This window comes from Mytilus californianus, unplaced genomic scaffold (genome assembly GCF_021869535.1).
Source record: "Mytilus californianus isolate M0D057914Y unplaced genomic scaffold, xbMytCali1.0.p SCAF_4, whole genome shotgun sequence".
Classification (NCBI taxonomy): domain Eukaryota; kingdom Metazoa; phylum Mollusca; class Bivalvia; order Mytilida; family Mytilidae; genus Mytilus; species Mytilus californianus.
Genome location: NW_026262690.1, coordinates 59391277 through 59413706, shown reverse-complemented (window position 1 = coordinate 59413706; position 22430 = coordinate 59391277). Strand labels below are relative to the sequence as shown.

General features: G+C 31.7%; 1 protein-coding gene across 1 annotated transcript in view; it reads left to right on the top strand.

Annotated features, from left to right (window-relative positions):
- Positions 1 to 22430, top strand: part of LOC127698497 (cholesterol 24-hydroxylase-like) — a 78029-nt gene that overhangs the window by 16846 nt on the left and 38753 nt on the right. Inside the window, exons 6-8 of the mRNA XM_052202003.1 lie at positions 1149 to 1287; positions 1676 to 1795; positions 2674 to 2830. Of these exons, the coding sequence (XP_052057963.1) occupies positions 1149 to 1287; positions 1676 to 1795; positions 2674 to 2830 (416 nt within the window). The remainder of the gene's footprint in view (positions 1 to 1148; positions 1288 to 1675; positions 1796 to 2673; positions 2831 to 22430) is intronic.

The window sequence follows — 22430 nt, the reverse complement described above, 5'->3', positions numbered from 1 at the left end:
AACGGTCATATATTCCAGACATTTGTATAATGTCCGGTAAAAGTCCAGCTGGATTAAGCATGAAACGGTCATCTACTTTTTAGTTTTCAAGGCTTTCTTAAGAGACGGTCATTTTAACATAATTCGCGATCTTTTTGACCCAACCTTTTGCCTTTAACAGCCACACATTTCCCGTCATAAAAGTGACATAATCATTAAGTACTATCAAATCAACCCCTACTTTAATACCTTCTCATTTTAATCAAGGCTAATTAGTTGTCGAACAGCTGAAATTTACCTGTTCAGGTGACAGGTAAACTATTTTGAACCAGACATTGATCGTTCTATTCAAAGTTATTTTCTTACATTTCAGCAGTTTGCATCTAATTAATTTAGTCAAAAAGATATAAATTATCAGAAATACGTTTACAAATATGATTTGATGAAAGAATTAAAAAGGTGAAAATGAAAAATCGTCATAACCACGTTGTTTGAACCAGAGACATGTCTCTGTTTGAACTAGTACACGTGTGTGCATGTGCGCAGGTGTTAAATTTAATTATGCATCCTAATTTCTTCAAAAAATGCTTAAATTGTCGCTGATACCTTTATCTCACGTTTATTTCGAATATTTTCTTGAAGAAATAACGTAGAAGGAGCTACTTACACTCATTCATGCTTTGCATGATGGCCAATTCGGAAACTGATTACCATAATTGCCTTTTGTTTATTTTGTCTTAAGGGATTAAAATCGGGATAATATATAAAATGTACAGCTGGCTAAAAACAATTTTGGAATCCCTGGTATAATCCTTTTGTGAATTAACTCACAGTTTTAGTTGATTACGTGCTCTGACAGGCCATGTGAGTTACTGACATCATTTTTAATCATTAGTTTCTAACAAAAAACATATTATTAGTAGTCAGAATGACTTGAGACCAAACTTTTAAGAATGTTCATTTGGAGTTGTGACAAAAATTCTTGTTGTGTCTATGTCAATTTTCAAGTCTTAGATTATGCCTTGGGATCTTGATAGTCAAAACTAAATCTTTAAGAGCTATTACACCATTTGAAACCAGCATAGAAGTAAGATTTCTTGTTAATAATGTACAAATTTAATAATTATAATCTTTCTTGTAAGACTCAAACTTTTTTTTGTATTTCACAGTTATATAAAAGGGCTAGAATCTGCTTTTAATACAGAAATAGATCTTCTTATAACTAAACTTGCTGGATTAGCAGACGGCAACACTCAAGTTTCCATGTTGGAAGAGTTTAATCATCTTACTTTGGATGTGATAGGGAAGGTTTGTTTAAATGGATAAATTAGAACCTAAAACTATTTATTTACTTATGAGTCATCCTGTTTCCAAGCAACAATAATGGAATAAAAATAGAATTTTTCTGGTAACAGGGCTTCTAACATTCATGTTAAATTTACTATTGATCATTTCACTTTTGTCAAATATAAAAAATGGTGTGCAGTATTTAACAAAACACTACTAGTGGTGTTTGTTCAATGTTCAAAAGTTCTTGAGAAAAGGATGAGAAATAAAGTATTTTTTTCCAAAAATTGATTGATTTTGTCTTGTTTAAAGCAAAGAAATGTTAGATGTTTTATATTCTATCAGATACAATTCAAACAAACATGTTCCATACTTGGTAGTTAATATAGCTTTTTGTATTATGATTTAGATTGGCTTTGGCATGCAGATGAACAATGTTGAAAACAGAACAGAGCCATCAGAATATACAAAAGCTATTAAATTAGCATTAGGTGGAGTGTCTGCATTTGTACGAGATCCATTCATGAAGGTAGTTGATACTTGATACATGTAGTAGCTATTTCTATTAACAGTGCATTGATTTAAAAACAAACGTAAGAAAAATCTTAGCAAATCGTGGGAACCACATTAAACAATCTGATTGGTATTATATTCCAAGAATACCTTGTATTGTTGTTACAAGAAATACAAAACTTAAAAAAAAAAAAAGGAGATGGTAAGATTTTGGTGCAAGAAAGCCCTTGTCTGAAGAAAATATGTTTAAGGATTTCTTTATTTTGTAAAATGTTGACTCCGTTTTCAGTAAAATATTTTAGCTTTTTTTTAAAGTTATATTGCTGTTTGATAATTATACATCAATGGAATAATAGTAATTTCTGTAAAATTTCAAAGTTACACAAAATCTTGACACATTTACTTATACATGCAGTGAAATGACATAGAGCACAACCCTTATCCAAAAGAAATTTATAAAATGAATGTGTACATTTAAAAATTAGATGTAGCATGATTGCCAATGAGACAACTCTCCACCATCAACCAAAATGACTTAGAAGGTAACAACTATAAGTTACCGTAGTTGGTTATTTCAAGGTAAAAATGGCATGAATTTAATTTTTCTTTCGATGACAGAAATGCATAGTTATTACACATATTTGTTAGTTGAAAATATTGAGTGCATGCAAGAACTAAGTAAATATTTGCCAGAGATGTGGTGTTCATACTGACAAACACTGTTGTAAATTATTCAATTGGTTATTGTATCTTCTGTTCATTTTTGAAAAATATAGCACCATGATGCTATAAGGCCCATGGGAGAAAACTGGATTTTGAAATATTATCATATCTACTTTCATTTTAAGTAGCTATTTGTTATATTAGTCATAATAAGAAAATGTTCTTTTATAGTTCAAATATTCAAAATGGAAATATTTAGCAGATGTGAAGAAGGCAATGAGAACATTGAGAGTTTTATCTAAGCAGAGTTTTGATGAAAGAAAGGAAAAAATAGAAAGGGGCGACTACACTCCAGATGACATATTAAATTTCCTTGTTAAAATGAAATGTGAGTAAGAAAGACACAGTAGCTTGTGCCAGACTTAAGGAAAAAACATCACTGGCCCTCTTAAAGAAAAATGGTTTATGACTCCAATAACAATCAAACTCTATTAAATTAAAAAATAACAACATTAAAACAAGAAAAATCTTTCAAATAGCAAGATGCTTTGGAACTCTCTGGCAGTTATACCACTTTTACTACAAATAGAAAAATTGAGGAAAAAAAGTAGTCAAGTGCTTAAAGAATATCCTAACGTCACATTACCCAATTTGCACCGAGTACCCAAATTGCACCTATTCAGCAAAAATAGCAGAGGAAATCTTACAAGACTAAACAATTTGTATTTTTTATGATTTGACATTATACACGTCTTTCAACATAGGTAAATATATTTAAATATACACAAAACGTTCACAGTATATATCAACAGATGAAGTATTCACTGGAAAAAGTAAAATCTACGGAAACGTCACCAAGCGACGTCCACAAAAAGTCATCTTTTTAAAATGAGCAAATAAAATATGTTACAAGCATCCATTTCTTAAAAAATGAATACTAAGCATGGACTAATGTCAAATTGTTCTAAATATTTGAAGAAATAAAACTAAACATCTGTTATTCGATTTAAAAGGATGCAAATTTAAGCTTGGATGCAATTTGGGTACTCCTCATTTAAGAATCATGGATCGTTTGGACGTCGGTTCAAACCCATTTTTCAATGATTCAATATGGATTCAAAATTAAATTGGTGTGACTACATAGAAAGAAAGGATACATCTACAAAATAAACACAGAATGGAAACTTTTGTCTGGATCATGTGGGAGCAACCATTTAACTTCAAGAGGGGGTTATGGTTTTTTGGCTGAGTCAGAATTTTTTTAAAGTTTTTCGATGCTATCAATCAAATTATTTTTTTCAAAATTTAACACTATAAGGTATGTGGAAAATCTGGATTCAGAATATTTTTCTTTGTCATCTGCTTGACCACTATATTTTTTTTCATCAAATTGGGGATCAGAATATTTTTTTTAGGAAAAAACCATAACCTCCCCATTGAAGTTAAATGGTCGTTCCATAAATAAACATAGGTGAAAAAACTGCCAAATTGGCAAAATAGGTGCAATTTGGGTACTGTCACGTTACATTGATAACTAAAGGATTAGGATTGATGACCTTTATTACCCTCATATATTTCTGCCACTGTTTTAAGAACATTTTCTTGCTCAAAACACAATGAAAGGAATTTATATAGATTGAAGAATGTCTTTTATGAGCAATAATTTGAAAAATTTTATTGATTATTTAACAGTAGAGAATCCTGAGTTGGATGGAGAAGTTATCCTTGATGATATCACTACATTTTTTCTGGCAGGTAAACTCACATAGATGCTTTAAACATTATGCAAAGGTTTAATAATTACCAGCAGAAGGATTTAACTGTATTTTTTTTCACCCATCATTTGCAGGAAGTAGTTTTATCTTACCTGTATTGAAAGTAATTTATTGTTATAATGGATAAAAGTAATGATACTCAATTAAATGCTCATTTCTCATTTTCTACTCTATAATGAATTTCCTCTGGTATGCTTGAAACTTAGTTTTGAAACCTTAGAGAGCACAAACAATGTGGACTGAAGAACTAAAAAGAGCAGGAATTTAATAACAAAAATGTATTCAGCACACCTACATTAGAGAAAGATGATCCTCAATTTATCAAAATTTATACTAATTATGAACTGTTATTTTTTAGCAAAAGTAGCTATAGTGTGACAGGCCAGTTCCAAACTTCTTTCTATATGTCATTAAAACAGGTCAAATTTGAATTTGACACATTTCACAAATATAGTTTCTCCTGAATGATTTGAGTTTGTTTCAACTACCGTTAGATCATTTGATGTTAAAAACAGTGCAAAGAATTATGAAATATAGTAAAGAGTATGCCTCATGATAGATATAAAGAACAATGTGATCATACATTGGTTTAATTTGGTAATAAATGAGTTGAGATATGATTTGATAACTTACTAACAAGAGAAACCCACATACTCAAGAACAATCTGAAAATCAGTATATATCAACAATAATAACAAAAAGTTTATCATTATTTTCTATGTTTTTTTTAATTTTTATTGAAGGACAAGAAACCTCAGCTAACTTATTAAGCTTTGCATTGATCTGTCTATGGCAAAATAAAGATGTACTTGAAAGGTAATTGGAAGCAATAAACATGACATGATGTACAGCAGACAATTTTCTATATATAGAGTAAAAAACAAATGAACAACTGCAGCTAATTATATGATCTTCAACAAAGAATGATTGACCCAGGTGTGAAAATTCTTTAATGAAAAACATAAACTCACTCATATGAAGAATATATTAAGAAGATCCCATAAATCAAGTGCTAAAATGACAAGGCAGAAAAATACCAAAACAATATAAACAACACAGTAACATTACAAATACAAAAAAGTACACTAATTGATAGTCTTTATCTCACGTTAGACAGGTGCAATTTAGCATGGCAGTTTTTATATGTATGCAAGTTCTATCCATTGCCTTATTTAGAAGTCAGGGGCCTCGGTGGCCGAGTGGTCTAAGTAGTCCAACTACTATATCACTAGCCTGTCATCACTGAGAGTCAACACTGAGGTTGTGAGTTCAATCCCTGCACGTAGCAGATGTGCTCAACTCCGATCTTAATTGACTAGGTTTGTCACTTTTCCTGTGGAAGGTCCATGGTTCTCTCAGGGCACTCTGGCTTCTTCCACCAATAAAAACTGACCACCATGAAATAGCCAACAGTGCTGAAAGTGGTGTTAAATATCAATCAATCAATCAGAGGTCAGTGGTGAACAACAAGAGGTCAAGATATAATCAAGATTTATTATATTATTACATGAAAATGGAAAATAAATAGATCAATAAAATGATCATAGTAGATGATAAAAAGCTCAAAAACCAAGTCTGCAGGTCAAAGATTATTTCTTGGATCAAAAATCTAAAATGATCATTTCATCAAATATGTGTATCAAACCATCAAATACAAATTAGATAGTTATGGTCTTAATACAACGAAAGAATATAAAAGTAATGCCAAAATATAAAATATACAAGTCATTGGAATATGTCAAATATTTACCAGTAATGATCAGTAATATATAATAACTAAAACAAGGAATTTGAATATTTACAAAAATTGTTTAACAAGACTGGCAGTATTTTACAATAAAAGCAGCAAACTATGTGAGGATATTTGAATAACATCATGATTATATCCTTTGGAAATGAGTTTGTGTGGAGGTGAAGCTAGTTAAGAGGTGGCTTGTAAAACAACGGTGATATGAAATTAAGTATATGATATAAATGTACCAATATTTAGAATAATGGAGGGCTGATGCATATAAAATGTATGTAACAGCAATATATTTTACAAAACAATTCCTTTACTTTTCTATATTTGCTTTCAAATGGTCAGTTCAATTTTACTTTCATCAATAGTTAATTAAAAAATTGTTACTTGTTGATACCATTATTGTTTAGGTGAAACATCAAAAGATTAACCTGGGCAATTTTGTTTTTTCTACAAAATGGAACTGACTAGTTTCAAGGAAATATGGACATGATGGTCAATAAAGAAAGTTTTACAAGTTTCTTGTTCAACTTATTAGATTTCTCCTATTTTTTGTTTGTTTGTTTCTGGATATTGTGTTTCAAAAATTATTTTGCATAACAAGTTTAATAATAAGAATTGTTTGGTATCACTCTGTTCTGTTTATAAAGATATTTTATTTCAGATTGAGAGCTGAAGTATCTGATGTAGTTGGAGATAGGCCTTACATAAGTGTAGAAGATACAAACAAAATGGAGTATTTAGATATGGTAATAAAAGAAACACTAAGACTTTATCCTCCAGCACCAAATACCTTCAGAGAAAATAAAACTGACATGGAAATACACGGATACAAAATACCTGCAGGAACAGGTATAATGGTAAGTAAATTAAATTGTGTGTAACAGAAAATATCATTATTTACAATATAGTTGCATAATTCATGTAGATATCTTTGTAAGATAAAGGCACTATTTGCCGATACTAATACATGTCTTTCTTTATTGATATACTTAAAAATGGAAAATTTCCAATGAGTTAAAAATACTGACACTGGACTGATATTGTGGTCTATACTTTATCCTTAAAGTTTTGTACGATTAGAGTGGTTCCAAGTGAAAGTATATTTGTCATTATTTGCTCGCAAGCAAATGAGACTTAAACAAGATGGCAAAAAGGAACATGCAGGCACCAGGAATTGAATAAAGTATTATCAATGTTGCAGAAATATTTGTTACTATATTATGAAAGAATTATTGCACTAATTTTGAGGCCTCAAGCTCATGCAATATGATATACTACTTGGAGCAATATTTCTCAATATTATTAATCGAATATTTTTTAGGAATTGTGATTCGTTAAAACTTGATCACATGTACATTTGTATTTACTCATTTTGCATGTCAATACTGTTGTGTGTAGCTTTTTGTATGTCAAAAACAGCATATTGCACAGGGCATACAGCATGTTACTAAAAGTACATTCTAGAAATCCCCAATTTTACATTGTTCATGCAATGGTTGTTGATAAATTAATATATAACAATTGTAGCCTTTGGTTGAGGTCAATACTATACATTTATTTCCCGTGCCGGAGGGAGATATGAAGATTTGTTCACCCAAGAATATTCATATTTCACGAGGGCTCTGCCCGAGGGAAATATGATTTTTCGAGGGTGAGCAAATCTTCATATCTCCCGAGGCAAAGGGAAATGAATGTTTTATTCCACTGCCTATGCTTTGTTTACTATCAATACATTAAATACTATTTTGCATACATTTTTTTTTCTTATCCGCTTGTTTGTGTAAGTCAAACTAAACACGACATACCCATTGATAAACAGTGAGGATCAAAATTTAATTATAAGTCTGTTTGTTTTATCGTCTGAAATAAATATGAACATGATAATGATTTTTGCTATTGCTATTTTAAGAAGAATAAGAAGTTCAAAACGTTATATACATTAACCGCGCGTAACGTCGCACGAAGTAATCCTGACATTTCAGAGGGGAATATGATCCTCAGAATGGAATATGAAGATTTATTCAATGACACGTGGGATAGTCTCAACCAATCAAATATTGATTAAACTATCAATATATTTAAACAGTGGAATAAAATGTTATGTCGACCTAGAGAAGCATATTAACCTTGGACTTCGTCCCAGTCAATATGCTTCTCTTAGGTCAATATAACCTATCAACCTCATATAAAGGCTATAATTGTATAATATTAGTGCAATAACTCTACAGTACTATATAGGAATGAAATAACAGGTTCAAATGTATACTCATCCTATGAGTGAGATTCTGTGAAAGTTTCTCATATTCTGTCAAGGGGTCCAGCAGCAGCAGTGGATACAAAAGTGGGATGAAAGGATGAAGGTATGAATGGACACCCCATCACTTATATATGACCCACTTCAAAAAGCTAGGGGTATTAAAGAAAACAAAAATGGTCAGTGTATTGATAGATTCAGGATACAAACATAGAATATAAAACACCAACAGGAACTATATATTTGGAGGTTTCTCCATGTGGTTTCTTCAACATTTAAATGCTACAGTGAATTTTAATATTAATATATATACCAATAAACCATTACTTTTGTAGATAAGTACCTTTGTTAGTTCAAGACTGGAAGAATTTTTTCCAGATCCTTTAAAGTTTGATCCTGAACGATTTAATCCTGCTGAGAACAGGTAATTTACTTGAATGGTAATTTATAACATACCTTTACAGTAGAACCTGACTTGAGCGACCAGAGGCTTTACCAATATTGGTAATACGTACATATATTGTTATTTTATCTTCTATCTGGCAACAGATTTTTACAACTGCCGACATTTGTGGCACAGAAGAAAATTCATATAGCATTTGAAATATTTGCAATATCATAAGCTTACATACTAATCAAGGTGACAATAAAATTTAAAAAATCAGTAATTATCTTAATTTACAGCATGCAATTCCTTATACAGATTAGGTGTTAATAAATCTTATGACTGATTAAACAATTAGCTGATTGCCTCTTCTGGCGAATAAATTTGAAGCTTTTTTATGGCCCTGCCACGAATTGGTCGGGAGCATATAGTTTTACCCTTTTCCGTCATTCCTCAACAAACAATTATACCAACTTTTTTTCTAAACGCCTTCACATATTGAGCTGATTTTTAGTATGCGAGTCTACTATGATGAGTTACAGATCAAGTTTCCGTTTGGTTCCACTCCACTGATTTTTGCAAAAATTACAGGCTTTGGACTTTTTTCTAGACACTTTCACATATTGAGGTTCAAGCTTTTTTTGCGAGTGAAATCATTAAATGGTTTTCAAGCAAAGTTTGGATATATGATCCTTAGATATTCCCCAAAAAGATATACTAGACAGTTCTTTTCAATAAACTATTTCTGATTCTAATATGACGTTCTTCAAACGCTTTGAGTACACACCAGTGGTAAAATATGAATATATTGTTTGGGCTGTTCTGATCATACTCCCACCTCATATGCTTTTTATACGCCCGTCAATTTTTGACGGGACGTATTATGGTATACAAATGTCCGGTGTCTGTCTGTCTGTCTGCCAGTTTGTCCTTCTGTCTGTCCGGCGTAAACATGTCGCACCGTAACTTGAGAATGACTTATCCAAATTTCATGAAACTTAACATAGTTGTTTCTTATGATGGTCAAATGATCTGTATACTTTTTGGTGAAAATAAGATTAAAACTTTTTGAGTTACGGGACTTAGTAACTAAAACAGGTGTGTGTTTTTTTTCACATGTCGCGCCGTATCTCAAAAACAATTTATGATTATTGCTTAAAACTTTACACACTTCTTAGTTATATTAATCTTAAGATCTGTATACTTTTTGGTGATGGTTCAAAATTTTATTTTAGAGATATTGAGTATTTTGTTAAAAAAGGGGGAGGGGTTTTTCACATGTCGCGCCGTATCTCAAAAACAGTTTATGATTATTGCTTAAAACTATACACACTTCTTAGTTATATTAACCTTAAGATCTGTATATTTTTTGGTGATGATTCAAAATTTTATTTTTGAGTTATTGAGTATTTTGTAAAAAAAGGGGGAGGGGTTTTTCACATGTCTCTCCGTATCTCAAAAACGATTTATGATTATTGCTTAAAATTTTACACACTTCTTAGTTATATTAATCTAAAGATCTGTATACTTTTTGGTTTTGATTCAAAATTTTATTTTTGAGATATTGATTTTTTTTTTTTTTAAAGGGGGGTTTTCACATATCGCGCCGTATCTCAAAAACGATTTATGATTATTGCTTAAAATTTTAACTCCCTCCTTAGTTATATTAATCTAAAGATCTGTATACTTTTTTGTTTTGATTCAAAATTTTATTTTAGAGATATTGAGTTTTTTGTAAAAAAAAAAGGGGGGTTTTTTGCATGTCATGCCGTATGTCAGAAACTGTTTATGCTTATTGCATAAAAATTCACACACAAGACGACGGGCGTATCATGCGCTCATGGTGCAGCTGTTTATTTATGAATGAGCTACCCGACATCATTGAACGATGACGTAAGAATATTAGCATTTTATGGGAAAATGCATGATTGTGAAAACGAAAGTCATCAAAACAAGGATACATAAACAAACAATGCTAAAATATTTTATAAGCCCAATTTTTTTCATATAAGTAAAATTATCATTTAGATTCATCCAAACCTATCTAAATACGTTATTGTAAAAAGTTTAAGCATGTCACTATTTCAGTTTGCTCTGTTATTTTACGTCAATATAATAATGTGTTTATTTACGGGAACGGCAAATATTTGCCTTCACCTAGAGCGCTTCAATCCAAAAGAATTGCTGTATTTGTCCTAATAGAATAGAAATAATTCATGGGGGCTTGAATTTATACTGATTTTACCACAGGTTTGCCCTTTATGCCGATATTTTACCCCTCGCTATCGCTTGTGGTAAAATATTTAGCATAAAGGGCCAACCAGTGGTAAAATCAGTATAAATTCAAGCCCCCATGAATTATTTCTTAAATTTAGAGTGGTCAATACTTACTATTTTAGTATAAAATTTTTATTTTGTATTGTAGAATCAAGTCATACACTTACTTTCCATTTACGCTGGGCCCCAGGACTTGTATTGGAAAAGATTTCGGTGTGGTAATTATTTTCTTATTAACATTAAAACTTGTGCAGAGCTAACTCCTTGGATGCTGAATATTCTGTTTGGATTAGACAGGTGTTTGATATTCACAGGGGAAAACACTGCAGAATATTAACCTGTACTGTATGTCCTGGTACAAGAGTTCAGTTTACACAGGTTTGCAGTATACATATGTTTTTGCTTATACAGGTTTAATTACTTGTTCAGTACAAAATTACAAGATGACATATTTAATTGATTGCACATAATTATGTACATTTAGAATTTTTTTTCTTGTTAATGGTACTTGAATCTTGGAATACAAACCTTATTTTACCACTGGATAAGTTATAACTTGCAAAATAATTATACAGAAAGAACACTGTGCACAGCTGCTGAAAATAATTCTGCGGCATCCTGTGCAGTTACAGGTAATATGTTATTCCAGCTGCTATATGGTGCTTTGATAATATAATTGCAGGTCACTCAGAATGTATGAATTTTAATGTAACGTTATGCTTAATTAATGTCAATGAGGCATAAAATGTACATAAGAATGTCTTTTCATTAAGGTTGGGGTTGTTGAGAGATGCTGTATTCTAGTATATGCATTCTTAAGCCAAGCCATATGATCATAGATCTCATTCTATTTAAGAACAGATTTCTGACTCAAAACTTGATAAAAGAATGATTGCTGAATGCTGTATGTCTAGTGGCAAATATAACATGCATATTTAGGATAAGAATATTTGAAAGCTTCGCACTATAGACTGAAACACTGTTACATATTTTTAAGAAGTACGTTCATTAGGTTACAGTCCACAGGAGACATGTCATCCCACTTGGACACATTCATCTGAATCCGAGCAGGCAAGTTTGTGCTTTTATTCAAAAATGCCTTGTGCCAGCATAAAAGCAGCAAATACTAGCTTTAAATTATGACACTGCTGGACATTGAATCCATGACCCCTTCCAAACACTCACACATGAGCTTAATACCTCTGACTCAACCTTAGAATTGAAAAATCTTGGATATAGAAATAAGAAGATGTGGTATGAGTGCCAATGAGACAACTCTCCATCCAAGTCATAATGTGTAAAAAGTAAACGATTATAGATCAAAGTACGGCCTTCCGGAACACGGAGCCTTGGCTCACACCAAACAGCAAGCTATAAAGGGCCCAAAAATGACTAGTGTAAAACAATTCAATACTATACAAATTAAATGTCAAGTATTACAATGATAGACAGGCCTTGGTTTTAAATTTATGACAGATGCAGAATTACAAGAAATATTGTGTTAACAACTGGTACAAATAGGGACTAATCCTGACAAGTATAGATATTAAGTGTAACATGCAGCAAGGGAATGAAGGAATCATCACAAAATGATAGTTTAACATCAAAATATTATATATAAACAATAAAAAAACTAATAAAGAAAATATTTATATCACAAATTGACTTCTGGCATATGTTGATTTAGGTAGTGCACTTTTAGAATTGGCCAAAAAAAATATTGAAGTAACTTTAAGATTAAATTTTTGTAGATTGAGGCAAAGATGATATTGTCAAAGATTGTGCAGAGATTTAACTTTGAGATGGATCCTAACCAGTCATTTGACATAGAAGAATCAGCCACATTAAAACCTAAAGGTGGAGCTGTTTGTTCTTTTACCTTATGTGACAGTTAGAAGAAAGATTGTTTGTATATTGAACATATTCATTAATGTTCATAACGTTTGATCAAACTTTGGCTTAGCATAATATATTTTTGGGAAGAATATTTCACCTTCTCAAATTAATTTTAGTTTCTCTGTTTGATTCTTTGTCAAAATTTCAAAAAGTGATGCAATTTTGTTTTCAAATGTTAAGGATTAATTAAAGTAAAATGATTTCAACACAAATGACACATTTAATTACACTTTTTGGTTTATTTTAAGATGTATGCATGATTAGAAAAAGTTATGTAGTGTTTAGTTTAATATAATAAGAAGAAACATAAAATTCTAAATTCTATTAAATCAATGTTAATTTTATAGAAGCTCTTCAGAATAAAGTTAAATATATATTTTCTAAAAATTCTTATACTACCAATCTATCTTTATAATGCATACCTGTTCAGGACTGGCTTTATCAAAATCAAATGAGATTATCAGATTGCTGTGATAGAAAAAGTAGGAAAGATTATTAATATAGAATAAGCCATATCTGTGTACATGGATTATTTTATAATTATTATTTTCTATAGTACATTTTTAATAATTTTATATTTATTTAGACATTATGAAAGAAATATATATATTATAAATTTTAATTACATATATTACAAATTTAACCATAACCATGTTGTTATAAATATTTTTGCAGTGACTTTTTTAAAAGCTTGATGGCAGATACGATGCCTTCTTTTGAAAGTTTATAGAAATTAGTTTTTTGCTTTTCACAGACTCAAAGTGTTCTTTTTACTCTGATTGAAAAACGAAAGTTGAATGAATACAATGAAGCATTAAAGCATTTTGTCAAAGGCACAAAAGAATCACTAAATGCACATGTTGCCTTATATAAGTCAATAAATTCAATTGATCAGTTTGTGAATACTTATGATTTCTAACAAATGCTAAAGTGTCTTCAAATTTGATAATGTATTCCTTAGGTTGGAAGGAGATGACTGCAGTAGTTCATGGATTTTATAATATTATAATATTATCATTTTGTATTAATATGAATTTTTACTGGTCTGAACAGACTTGTTATACGACCGCAGAAAATTTTTTGGGATCGTATGATGTCGTCGTCGTCCGAAGACACATTAGTTTCCAGACAATATCTTTAGTTTAAGTGAATGGATCTCTATGAAATTTTTTGAGAAGGTTCAATACCACAAAAGGAAGGTTGGGATTGATTTTGGGGATGATGGTCCCAACCATTAAGGAATTAGGGGCCCAAAAGGGGCCAAAAATAAGCATTTTTCTAGGTTCAGGATATTAACTTGTGTATAAGTATTTTGATTGCTCTGAAATTGTACCACAATGTTTAATACCACAAATAGAAGGTTGGGATTAATTTAAGGGGTTATGGGGTCAACAGTTTATGAATTAAGGGCCAAAAAGGGGCCAAAAACAACAATTTTTGTAGTTTCCGGACAATAACTTGTGTGTAAGTGTATGGATCTCTCTGACATTGTACCACAAGGTTCCATATCACAAAGGGAAGGCTGGGATTGAGTTTGGGGATAATTGCCCCAAACTTGTAGGAATTGGGGGCAAAAAAAGGGCAAAATACAAGCATTTTTCTAGTTTCAAGACAATAACTTGTGTTTAAGTGTATGGATCTATCTGAAATTGTACTACAAGGTTCCATACTACAAAGGGAAGGATGGGATTGAGTCTTGGGGTAATTGCTCCACGGGGGGTTTCCAAAAAAAAAATTTTTTTTGGGGGGGGGGGGGGGGGGATTTTTTTTACAATTTTTTTAAGGAATTCATATTTTTATTCAAAAATTTTCAAATTTCAAATTTTTGAAAAGTTTAAAGAAGAAATCTTCAATTGCGCAGTATTGGGCAATAGATTTGTAAGATCTTTGACCACATTTATTTTGTGTCAGAAACCTTTATTATGTCAAAAATTTTATCACAATCAAAATTCAGACAGTATCAAGCTTGAATATTGTATCGAAATTTGCCCCAACTGTTCAGGGTTGGACCACTGCGGTCGTATTCGGCTGCGCTCAGCGAAGCATTTTATTTGAAATGGCTTTGAAATTCTGCAAGACTCAATGTGGTTTTTTTTTAAATTCTTTACTCATTTCTATCAAACCTTGTGGTCTTCCATTAGGCAACTGACATTAAATCTATATTTGTCATGAATGGAAGCTCCTTGAAATTATAAAACTTAAAAATTTATCATATGAAAAGCATTACATATATCTCCATTACTCCCTGAAGTCTGAGCCTTATTAGGTCTTCACTTCTCCCTGTTTAATAGCTGCCTAGAGGTGTGGTGACCACTTGTAGGACCAATTATGCAAGATTCCCCCTTCAAATTAGATAGATATGGCAACAACTTAGAGGGCTCAAAATTAGCAACAAATCGGGAACAATTTGTGTCCATGGAGCTATGCAATCCAAAGCTACACATCATCTGTAATTTGTTGACCTTTCTCCCTCATCCTTGATTTTCTTTCTGTGATGAACTCGGAGTTGTATTCTGAAGAGAGTTAAAACAAAAATTGTTTCATATTTATTATAAAATCAGGGTATGCAGCCAGTGTTTGAACAGATTCCTTCATTTTCTTGTATTCAAGCTATTGTATTGTTATCTACCTCGATGAAAGCATGATTTAAACTGTGATGGTTGTAAAAAAAGTATGAATGAAAAGCATTTTATAGCATAATTGACAATTAAGTGAAATAAATTCATGTGATGACATATTTTTACACAAAAAATATGTATACCTTTTCATATATTGCGTAGGATAATTGTAACCTTTTCTCATATTGGTTGAGTTTCGTGGGGTGTGTTGGAAAAGTGGTATATTTAAGGCTAAGATTCTGTGTGTAATGTATAATAATCTAAAATAAAATAAGTCAAAATTTTCCAAATGTCATGTATGTCATTCTACTTAAAAAATTACATAATTTTTCTTTTTATACATTTGTTTCTGCAAGAGCATCAACCAACATTTTCATGACAAAAAAATCTATTCGGTTGAAAGCTGCTGATAAATTAAAATACTGCTGACTCTTAATGCAATGACATAGTCCTGCACACACACCCTTATTATTTTTTTTAATTGGAAAATGATTTATCCTGAGAACTTGATGTGGTTGTGATTTACAAATTGGACAAATATGATTACTATTGCATTCTGTCCCATAATCGTTGTTGCAACCTCAGACTGGTTCATTAATCATGCTACTTAACTATTTAAAATATGGATACCTGGAAAAAAAGTTGATGTTTAACCATAAAATATAAATGTATAATTTATGTTGACAGGATTCTGAATAGGAGCATAATCAGTATTATGTATTTTTCTTACATCAAGAGGGTTTTGGTGTTAGAAATTTATCTGTTGCATTAATTTGTTGTCTGTGTACAGATTTACAATTTATATACTTTATAGATTTATAATTAGAATTTGTGGTATTTTTATTTTATTTGTTATATTTACTGGAGATATCATGCCATATAGTAACTATATGTTAATATCTTAATACATATATTAACACATCTTATGTCTCCTTTTTTTTACAATTTAATTGGTAATATTACTTAAAAAGGGTAACAGAGATTACCAAGATATTTGATAGTACGATATTTTGAACAAACATCAACAACCCGTTCCTCCAAGAAAATATGGATACAAACAAAATAAAACAACGACCTATGGTTCAGATAAAAATGTAATTTGGTTTAACCAGTTTGAGTGAGTTTGGATGTGCACAAACATTTCCCTTTGCTATCTTTACCTTGTGTCATAAAAGATATTCACACTATTAAAACAAGAGGCTCAGGAGAGCCTAATATCACTCACCTTCTGGCTGTAATTTCAGTTTCAGGCATTTGACTTATTTGTAGATCTTACTTTGCTGAACAATTTTGTAATTTACACTTTCTCTCTTTCTATAATAATATTAAAGATAATACATAACCCAAAACTGTAAAATTTACTAAAAATTAACTATTTCTGGACAGAAACCCAACAATATGTTGTCCTATTGGTCTGAAGATTACTTGACAGGCAGATCTAAACCTGTTTAACACTTTCACCTATGTCAGTTTTGCTCTTACTGCTTTAGTTTTTGAGATGAAAGCCAAAAAATTCATTTGACCTCTATGTTCTATTTTCAGAAACTGCCGCCATGTTTTTGAATGGATCAAATCCCTGAATACAATCTATAAACTAGATACCCTAAGGAACATTCAATTAAAGTTTTTAAGTATTTGGCAAAGTAGTTTCAGAGAAGAAGATTTTTGAAAAAGTAATTGAACTTTCACAAAAAATGTAAAAAAAAAAACGTTTGAAGGGCAGTAACTCCTCAAGGGGTCAGTTGACTATTTTGATCATGTTGACTTATTTGTAGATCTTACTTAGCTGAACATTTATTGCCATTTATACTTTCTCTCTATCAATTATAATATTAAAGAAAATAACCCAAAAACAGTAAAATTTAATAAAAATAAACTATTTCCAACAGTAACCCAACAATGGGTTGTCGAACTTGTCTGAAAATTTCATAACAGATAGATCATGACCCATTTATCACTTTAACGCCTTTCTCTTTTGCTCCAACTGCTGTAGTTATGAGATATAAGCCAAAAACTACATTTGTCCCCTTGGCCTATGTTCTATTTTTAGCCATGTTTGTTGATGGATCAAAACTTGGTATACAATTTATAAACTAGATACCCTAAGGAACATTCATTTAAAGTTTGGAAGTATTTGGCCCTGTAGTTTCAGAGAAGAAGATTTTTGAAAAAGTAATAGACTTGCACGAAAAAATGTAAAAAATAAACGTTTCAAGGGCAATAACTCCTTAAGGAGTCAATTGACTATTTTGATCATTTGACTTATTTGTAGATCTTACTTAGCTGAACATTTTTGCCATTTACTCTTTCTCTCTATCTATTATAATATTAAAGATAATAACCAAAAACAGTAAAATTTCATAAAAATATTTCCAACAGTAACCCAACAATGGGTGGTCCAATTGGTCTGAAAATTTCATAGCAGATAGATCTTGACTTATTCATCACTTTAACTCCTGTCACTTTTGCTCTAACTGCTATAGTTTTTGAGATAAAAGCAAAAAAACAGCATTTGACACCTATGTTCTATTTTTAGCCATTGTGGCCATGTTTGTTAATGGATCAAAACTTCAGATACAATTTATAAACCAGTTACCCTAAGGAACATTCAGTTAAAGTTTAGAAGTATTAGGCCCAGTAGTTTCAGAGGAGAAGATTTTCAAATGTTAGCAAACATGATGAACAAATTGTGTGAAATTGTCTTTAAAGGGCAATAACTCCTTAAGGGGTCAATTTACAATTTTGGTCATGTAAACTTTTTTGTAGATATTACTTTGCTGAACATTTTTGCTGTTTTTAGTTTATCTTTATCTTCAATAATATTCATGATAATAACCAAAAACTGCAAAATTTCCTTAAAATTACCAATTTAGGGGTAGCTACCCAACAATGGGTTGTTCGATTCGTCTGAAAATTTCAGGGCTGATAGATCTTGACCTATTGAACATGATAAACCATGTCAGATTTGCTCTAAATGCTTTAGTTTTTGAGATATAAGCCAAAAACTGCATTTGACCCCTATGTTCTATTTTTAGCCATGGCGGCCATATTTGTTGATGGATCAAAACTTCGGATATAATTTATAAACTAGATACACTAAGGAACATTCAGTTAAAGTTTGAAGGTATTTGGCCCAGTAGTTTCAGAGGAGAAGAGTCTTGAAATAGTTTACGACGACAGACGGACGACGACGGATGCCAAGTGATGGCATATCCTCACATGGTGTCCTTCGGCCCCCGGTGAGCTAAAAACCTGAACAGTCCAGCTACCAACAGGATGTCCACTAACTTGAACAAGGAAAAGAAAGATTGCACATAATTTGGAAAACAGGTCCAAAATGGATTGTTGCTAGTTTTACTGGCTTTTATTATCTTTTATATGAGAAATATTATAGATAAGATACTGATAGGTAGTCTCCTGATAAGTATTCAAAAGTTTGTGATATCTGCAACAATGTAAAAGTTACTATTTTATTAATGCAAGATCGTGCTCATTGAAGTCCTCTACATTAGAAAATATTGTTGAACCATGCAATTTATGATATGTGCAGCCCATAGAATGCTGCTAGGGGAACATACACATATAAATAAGAGGCTCCTAAGAGCCAGAAACACTCAATTGGAATGTATCGTGTCCAAATAACAAAAATAAGCTTCCTCGGGGAACAAGGTAATATCATATCGTAAGTACTTCCTAAAAACATTTTTGCATAGTTTGTTTTCATGTCCTTTCATATGTTCTTGAATTGAAATTAGCAAGGCATTTGTAATAGTGTTTCAAAGGTAAACATTGACTGCTGGTAGCTATTTTGAAGTTTTGAAAATAACAATACTGTGTAACTTCCATTTGCTGGAACATCCCTGTCTTGTTTTGTTTCAATTGATTAACATTTAAGGTAACACGATACCGAATGACGTTACGCCACGAGTTATCGTTCCTGACGTTATCGAATAACGTTCACACATACAAGCCAATGCAGCAGGTTCTGCAATCACAAAGTGATTAAATAATAAAAAAAATATTTTTGGTAATTCATTATGTGACATTTTTAACGGTAACTTTCCCTAGATGTAGAGTGCTGAGAGTTTTGATGCAATACGTAACGGTTAACTTATTTGACATAGATTGCTTTATCGTTTTCCTGCAATTCTTCTGCTCATTGTTAACCTTTAAAAATGTACTACTTTACTTTTAAATATTGTGTTTCTTTAATATTTAAGCATCTGCACGATTTATCTTATATATGTTTTTATGCATAACAGACTGAGTTTTAACACTTTATTTTATTCTTGGTTTATTTTTGCAATAAATACTTATTCATGATGCGCGCCGTATCGCCATGAAATTTTGTTTTGAAAGTCGAAATCTAATCTATAGACACTTGGGATGATGTGTGAAAAAACAACTATTAATTCGTGTTAAAATGGTCGTCAAAAACACCGCTCGGGCAAAATGGAACAAGGAAATTTATCGGAATGAGAATACGGATAGAATTAGGCGAAAAAGCACAATATAAGCAGACTTTGATGCTCATAATAGTTTGTTAGTATGGAATGTAAAAAACGTGGTTTAACTTGCTTATTTTGCCGAATAACTTTCCCTATGTTCCAAGTGTAAACAGTCTCTGAAAATCATTGGTTTGTACAGAGTAACCCTATAGACCAAGTCTACACAGGGCAGACAGCAACATCGGAATGAGGCCTGAGAAAGTTAACGTAGGCTGAGAAATACATGGGAACTTGATTCGGCAAAAATAAAATAAAAAAAATTCAGGTCCCGTTACAGTCTGATTAAAGCCAGCTCCAAGTATCCACTTGCGTCTATAAACGCAAGTTGATAGTTCGGGCTGGCTCTAGCAGAAAGAGACTAAAATAGCTTGATCTTGATATCATTTAGATTTTATATTCGTGTTAATTTACGCTTGCGTGGGTATTCGGTGGTAGTGTGGTTTTTTTGGTGTGATTTGAGTTGGAAATAATTTACATTTACAAGTTCGGAGACAAAACTACTGAAAGAGAATAAACATAGTTGCCTTTTGAGGCCCTGGGGGACATATTGCTCACATACTAGGCGTCAGGAAAAGCCCGAGGAGTTTCACAGTCTTAAAAGGAGTTTTTAGAACAAGTATAAAAGTATATCTATATACATGTAAAAAAGAAGTGTTTTTATTTCTTTGTGTGGATAAATATGCTATATATATATATGTACATTGTAATATAAAATGTATGTGTACGAGCTTTAGAAACACGATGAAAAGCGAGACTCGCCGACCTTTCCACTTGTTTCGTAGTGAGTACAAATACATTGAATTTTATATTTCTGACAATGTACATAATTTTTATATTTTGTTTTTATTCTACAATTTACACCCCAAGGATGACTAGGAAATAGAAATATGGTCACTTGGTCTTCTTCCGACCTGCAGTCAGAAAATGCTTCCAAAGTGGGGCGTCCATTTGGCTGTGCGGGATGTATCAAGTTTGCAGCCACGTCCGGTCAGAATGGGGACGTTAAATCCGATGCCTCGTGTAAAGAGAGTTCTACGCTCTTTGAACATTAAGAACCCTTGAAACAACTCTTTGAGAGGTCCGTAGGTGGCCTGTTGCGAAACAAAATGTCTGTCCCTATCCAATATACCCTCATTTTCCAGCGTCAGTCCAAATTTTCTCGACCATCATCCCAGATGGCCTCTTTTACAAAACCTAGCTATTGTATTTATTGTTAACTTGTTCTCGTCCTGAACATGCATGAACTATTTGCCACTGGACGTTAAGCAACCAACAATCAATCCTATAATTTACACCCGTCACTTATAACTTCAATTGTTAAAATTTAAATCATTGCCTCTAATTTTTTCAAAGCAATCGACCGCTTGCTCATTATGGAAGTGGGGTAACATGAGACTTTATTTGTAAAAGGACAAGTACAAATAAAACAAAAAAATATATGGTACATGTTTTTTGTACAAAAGTTGGCTGTTATAATGATAAATGGAGATATGGGATATGCAATTTATAAGATAGCAACATCTGGACATTTAACGACATCAAAACCAAAGACCTCAAGAAAATTGTGACTAATGCTAATTGGACGAGTATCTTTTTATTTCTAATTTGTAGTTTTAGTAAACGTTGGTCCCCTAAATTGGAAAGTATGTGTAGTATAATTATCACAGTAACATTTCAGTCTCTTAGTACATATTTGTTAAGTCTTAAAACTTTTGTTCTTCTTGAGAAAATTCAAACCATAATGAAATAAGGAGATGCGGTAAGATTGCCAATTAATCAACTTTCCACCAAAGACAAAATGACGGAAATGGTAGCTTGCTTACATTGCTACTTCATTTTAGATCTCCAAATTACCATTCCATTATATGAACTGCATATTCAAAAATATGTTTTGTCACCAAAATTCCAATAGAGCACATATCATCATATTGTTTCACCCGTGTCCGTTCGACCGTCAATCCCGCACTTGACATATATACATAGGGTTTATACATACGGCTAATTATTTAGGACTACAGTCTTTTTGCTTCAGGTTTAAATTATTTACCTGGTGTTACTACTCATATTAAAGGTACGCATGTCGTCTAGATTTTCTTTTATTTTTTGTTCATGACAGGTTGCTGGATTAGGCATTTTGATAACATATAAAAGGAACGCAGTGTACAGACTCCGGCTTACATCTCCTACATGTGGAATTTCAAGCTGGAACTTTTATATTTCGCGGTTTGCTTTACTTATAAAGAATGAATATATGATCTCAAGATTTGTTTTGTAAAAAATATTCCACAAATGACAGACTGTTGAACTTTGTGAAATTTTGCATACAATTTGCAAGGTTTGTCCGACTTGCTCAACCAACCAACTCACACATTTACACCACGTAGAGTACACTATACTAATGTATGTACCAAGTCAAGAATATGACGGCTGTTTATCATTCTTTCGATGTATTTGAGCTTATGATTTCGTCATTTGATAAGGGACTTTTAAGTTTTGAATTTTTCTTTTGAGTTTTGTTATTTTATTTTTTA